Source organism: Portunus trituberculatus, chromosome 4 (assembly GCF_017591435.1).
Source record: "Portunus trituberculatus isolate SZX2019 chromosome 4, ASM1759143v1, whole genome shotgun sequence".
NCBI lineage: Eukaryota > Metazoa > Arthropoda > Malacostraca > Decapoda > Portunidae > Portunus > Portunus trituberculatus.
Window position 1 is genome coordinate 6,694,591 of NC_059258.1, and position 6,000 is coordinate 6,700,590.

Consider the following 6,000-nt stretch of genomic DNA (forward strand, 5'->3'; position numbering starts at 1 on the left):
ATACATACACACACCATCAGACTAACAGAAGGGCACCACAAACACCACATGACACAAACACACCAAACAAAACAAACACATAGAAAACAAGACAGACAGACAGACACACACACACACACACACACACACACACACACACACACACACACACACACACACACACACAGAAAAAAAACCCTCAAAATTCCCTAAAAATCTGCCAAAAAATATCTCTAAAACATTTTAAAAACATCAAAAGCAATTCAAACTATGACAATAAACATTTACACACCTCCAAACTATCACAAAACACTTAAAACCTCAAAAAGATTAAAAAACACACCAAAAACCCATCATTCACCTCTAAACTATTACAAATACTTTCAAAAACAAACAAAAAAGCAAAACAACACACTCAAAACACACCTTAAACACTCAAAAATTTACACTAAACCACAAAAACAACCCAAAAACACAAACAACCAAAAAACAAACACTCATCTTAAAACACCCCCAAACACATACAAAACACAAAAAAACACTACAAAACTCAAACAAACACATCCAAAACACTCCTAAACACTGCCACACACCTCAACCCACCTACATATCCTAAAACACCCCCAAACACACAAAAAAAAACAGAAAAAACACCAGCAAACTCAGATACACCCTTTAAACACACCCAAACACCACCACATACCCTAAAACACACAAAACACACAAAAAATACCAATAACTCTAACACACATACCATAAACACACCTACACACCTCCACACACCCAACACTCCCCCACACACATACATACCTCGCCATAATGTCCAGCGCAGACCCAGCCTCGGCATACACTTTGAGGAATACCTCCAGCTCGGGCGACTTCCACCTGGCTTGTCTGCAGGGCTCCACCACTCTCTCCACTGCATCCACAAAGAAATCCCTCAAATCCCGGGAGTTGTTGAGAGAGCAGCCAATGTTTATGATCCCCCTGGAGTACGTCTTGAAGTTGCTCTCCACCTCCGAGCACATGCGGTCTGGTATCTTGCCTCGAAGGTGGCTTAGGGTAACGCTGTGTTGTGGGGTGATGGAGGAAGGGTTTAGGTAAGTTTTGGTGGTGTTGGGTGAGGTTAGAATGAAGTTTTTTGGGTGTAATGAAAAGATAAAGTTTGATATCTTTCTCTGAGGTGGCTTTTGGGTGATGCTGTGTTGTGGGGTGATGGAGGAAGGGTTTAGGTAAGTTTTGGTGATGTTGGGTTGGGTTAGGGTGACAATTTTTGGTTGCAATAAAGGGTGAAATAGCAAAATATAATCTGGTATTCTTTTTCTCATTTGGGTGATGCTGTGCTGTGGGGTGATAGACGTATGTTTTGGTAGTGTTGGGTGAAGCTTTTTAGGGGTGTAATGAAGGGTGAAATACATAAAATAAGGTCAGATATCTTTCCTCACTGCTGGCTTAGGGTGATGCTGTGTTGTGGGATGATAGAGGAAGGGTTTAGGTAAGGTTTGGTGGTGTTGGGTTAAGCTAGGATGAAGATTTATGGATGTAATGATGAGTAATGTTACAGTGAGGATTTAGTGATGAATGAGAGACAACATTTTAACTCTAGGGTGACACTGTGTTGTGAGGATACACAAAAAACACAGAACCTAACAGGGAAAAAAAAAAAATAAATAAAAAAAAAAAAAAAAAATAAATAAATAAATAAATAAATAAATAAAAAAAAAGAAAAAGAAAAAACAGCCTTAAAAATAAGACATAGATTTCTCCCAAAACACCACAAACACACAAAACACTGCCCCCCCCAAAAAAAAAAGAAAAAATAGATAAAACATCCTTAAAAAAAAAAATAAAGAGAGAAACACAACAAACACACACACACACACACACACACACACACACACTACATGGCCTGGTAGCTCAGTGGTTAGAAAAAGCCAGATGACCGGGTTCGATTCCCCGGCCAGGTGGAGATATTTGGGTGTGTCTCCTTTCACGTCTAGCCCCTGTTCACCTAGCAGTGAGTAGGTACGGGATGTAAATCGAGGAGTTGTGACCTTGTTGTCCCGGTGTGTGGTGTGTGCCTGGTCTCAGACCTATCCCAAGATCGGAAATAATGAGCTCTGAGCTCGTTCCGTAGGGTAACGTCTGGCTGTCTCGTCAGAGACTGCAGCAGATCAAACAGTGAATTACACACACAAAACAAAGACACACACAAACACAGACCAACAACACAACCCACTCACTTCCGATGTTCCTTCTCGCGGTCCAGCAGAAGTTTGAAGTCCCTGAGCTCAATGAGAAAGTCGCGGTCAAAATCAGTGTCATCCCTGTTGTCGGGGGCCAGGGCGGGGGCCAGGGGGCTTGCCGTGGTCCAGGAAGACATCATGAGGGACGCACACACGGAGAAGTCCTCAAACGTCAGGTAGTTCAGCTTGCGTTTGCTCGTCTCAAAGCGGTTGTTGATGATGAAGACGATCGAGGCGTATTTTCTGTGTGGGGTGTGTTGGGTTATGTTAGGTCAGGTTGAGTGGTTTTGAGTGGGTTGAGTTGAGTTGGGTTGGGTTGGGTTGGATTGGATTGAGTTGGGTTGGGTTAAGATTGGTACTATTATTATTGTGACTTGTATTATAGTACTATCACTACTATTATTACTACTACTGTTATTACTATTACTACTACAACTACTACTACTGGTATTTGCACATGTTGGTTAGGTTAGGTTAGGTTAAAATTGGTGGTACTACTATTAGCCCTACTACTACTACTACTACTACTACTACTAGTATTATTTATGTGTAATATTGGAGCACGTTGTTTAGGTTACATTAAGATCAGTGCTATTATTAGTGCTGCTACTACTACTGCTACTACTACTACTACTACTACTACTACTACTACTACTACTACTACTGCTACTACTACTACTATTATTACCACTACCACCGACTCACTTGGCCAGTGGTGGCGGCAGCAGGAAGGCGGTCTGTATATTGGCCATCACTGAGCCTGTCATCTCATCAACGTGTTTGAAAATCCTCTTCACGTTATCAAATTGACGCCTGGAAGCAAAATAACATCAGTACAATATTTTTCTTCACCTTAACAAATGACACCTGCAGTCTGAAGGTTTTGAGGATAAATGAGAGATGAGAAAAAATAATAAAACAGAAAAAACACAATAAACATCCAAAAATACCCAATTAAGCAAACACACCCACTCCACACACTAAGCTTTTCCTTTCCCTTCTATCTAAACACTGCTCAAATGACACATTACAGTTTGAAACATCTATGTGCTGCACCTTCACTACTTTTAAACGATTCTAGTTGGAGTGACACAGGTTTTCAAGTGTTTTGATGGTTTTAGTGATGGATCAAAAAGATTTCTATGTTATTGAAAGAGTAAACAGTCTTGAGAATCCATCTAATTATCTCTGTAGCCTTGGAAAACAGTTGTGGTGAAATGATGTTTGTTTTCAAGGGTGTTTTTAAGGTTCTACTAACAGATTAACAGGATTTCTATATTATCAACAGGTAAAATAGTCTTGAAAACTTGGCTAATAATCTTTGTGACCTTGGAAAACAGTTGTGGTGAGAGAAAAAAGCATTTCCCAATAAAGACTAACATGGCTAAAAAAAAATACAGATAAAGAGATCACCTTGACAACAATAGTAAAAAAAAAATAAATAAATAAACATATCTTAACAGTCATTCATTCTATACCACACTCAGATGCACTTAACCCCTTCAGTACCATGACACATTTCCATATTTATTCTGGTTACTATTTGGCAATTTTACACAGCTTCAGAAATTTATGTGGGGGATTAAAATAGTGAAGACTGTGGCCATTAATCTTCTGACCTTCACAGACCCTTCTTAATGTTAATAAAATGGTCTAATGGTACACAAAACTAAAGGTGAAAATGTGTCCCAGTACTGAAGGGGTTAAGGGAAGCAAGGAACATATTTACCTGCAGGACCGAAGAAGCACACCAGTTTTCTCAGCCACATCATCAAGATCCTTCCTAGTGCGGCCCGACAACTTCTTTCCAATGATCTCTCGGATAACAATGTCGTCCAGCTCATAATACCTGGCACAGAGAGAGAGAGAGAGAGAGAGAGAGAGAGAGAGAGAGAGAGAGAGAGAGAGAGAGAGAGAGAGAGACATCCTGATTAATTCTATCCTAATAACTTACTTTAGATAATCGCAAGAGGAAAAAATAAAATAGAGGAGAGAACAAAACAAAATATAAAAGAAAAAGAATAAAAAATCTAACCTAACCTAACCTACCATTTACTTTAGATAACCATAAAAAAAATTAAATAGGAAAAATAGAACAAGAAAAATAGAAAAGGGAAAAAAAAGAAAAACAAACTACCCTAACCTACCACTCACTTTAGAAAACAATAAAAAAGAAAAAGAAATTAAACAGGAGAAAAAATTACAAGAAAAAAAAACCAATCTAACCTAACTTAACATTTACTTCAAATAACCATACAAAAATTAATAAATGAAAAGGAATAATAGAACAAGAAAAGAAATACTGGAAACAAGGAGGAAAGAAAAGAAAGACTAACCTAATCTAACCTAACTTCTTTAGATAACCATTAAAAAAGAAAAAACTAGAAAAAGAAAGAAAAAGAAAATAGAAAAGAAAAAAGAAAAAGAAAATGAAAAAGAAAAAAAAATAACCTAACCTAACCTAACTCACTTTTCAATCACCATACGCTGGACGGCCGGCTCCAGCTGAAAGATCCACTCCTCCGCCAGCTTGGGGGGTGTGAGCAGCAGCTTCTCCAGCATGCCAAAGGTGCGGTAATGGTCCCCAGTGTCCGAGGCGAGGAGGTCCTGCGCCGCACCCCACGCCTCCAGCTCCCCGCGCTGCTGCAACACTGACACACACTCCACCACTGAAGGGGTGAGGGGGTGAGGGGTGGCAGGGCAAGGATGTGTTATTATTTTATGTTTCTCTGGTGTTTATTGGTGGTTAAAGTCACATTATTAAGCAATCAGGTATATTTCACATGCTGCTTGATAGAATACGGTAGTTCATTAGGATGGGCAAACACACACACACACACACACACACACACACACACACACACACACACAGATAGATTAATAAAACAAACAGACAGGCAGATTGACACACAAACAGATTAATAAGACAGAGAGACAGACAGACAGATAGGTTGACAAACACACATACACAGAGGCAGATAGACACAGGCAGACAGATTAACACAGATAGATAGAGACAGATAAACAAACACACAGATAGATAGACAGACAGACACTCACCGGAATATCCCTGCACCCATAACTCAAACACCTCTCGGTCAATAATTGTGTAATTTCCAACAAAAATATCCACTTCAGGAATCATATTGACCTCGCTGCCCCTGCTGACTGTCGCCCACTGATATGCCTTCCTCTTCCTCCTCCTTACTGTCCTTGGTGGTGTGAAGGGCTGTCACGGGGCTGGAGGAACACACACCCTCACACCTTCACACCGCCGTCAGGAAGGTGTTGGCTGACTGACTAGCTGGTCGCGGCGCACATCACAAGAGCGAAGTACTGAGTTTAGTGTAATGTTCTTTTTATCAATAGACTAAGAAAAGATATTCAGTAGTTTCCCCCAGCGTGAGTCACCAGGTACAAGTATGGTGACAATTCTGTGATGTGGGGCAGGTGAGTGGAGTGTTGTGAACTTGTGAGGGCTGAGATGATGGTGGTGAAGGTGACATCTACAGCCCTGGGACTGTCTCCTCTACATTGCTTGGATAATAAGAAATAATTATCCAGGGTAAAGAAACGTGAAGATAAGGAACCTAAGAAGCCACCCAAAGTAAAGGTTCAGAGGAAGAACTAGAAGGCTTCGATAAAATCATTCGGCCTGGGTTTGGGTAGGGATTCCAAAACAAGTCTCTCCTTGTATTTAACCCGTCACTCTCAAAACATCCCCTCACACACAAACCACTTAAAACACTCTAAATGATCCCAAAATACATCAAAA

The 6,000-nt window shown here is 40.2% G+C and overlaps 1 protein-coding gene across 3 annotated transcripts in view; it reads right to left on the minus strand.

Moving 5' to 3' along the window:
- Positions 1–6,000, minus strand: part of LOC123512298 (acidic fibroblast growth factor intracellular-binding protein-like) — a 26,813-nt gene extending 20,813 nt beyond the window's left edge. For 2 of the 3 annotated variants that reach the window (XM_045268641.1, XM_045268637.1), the window contains exons 1-6: positions 5,286–5,999; positions 4,696–4,894; positions 3,955–4,074; positions 2,931–3,038; positions 2,223–2,468; positions 790–1,047 (exon numbers count right to left, since the gene is read on the minus strand). In XM_045268641.1, coding sequence (XP_045124576.1) covers positions 790–1,047; positions 2,223–2,468; positions 2,931–3,038; positions 3,955–4,074; positions 4,696–4,894; positions 5,286–5,370 — 1,016 coding nt within the window. In that variant the 5' untranslated portion in view covers positions 5,371–5,999. Of the gene's footprint in view, positions 1–789; positions 1,048–2,222; positions 2,469–2,930; positions 3,039–3,954; positions 4,075–4,695; positions 4,895–5,285 lie in introns of all 3 variants that reach the window. The other variant, XM_045268646.1, reaches the window with a different exon arrangement.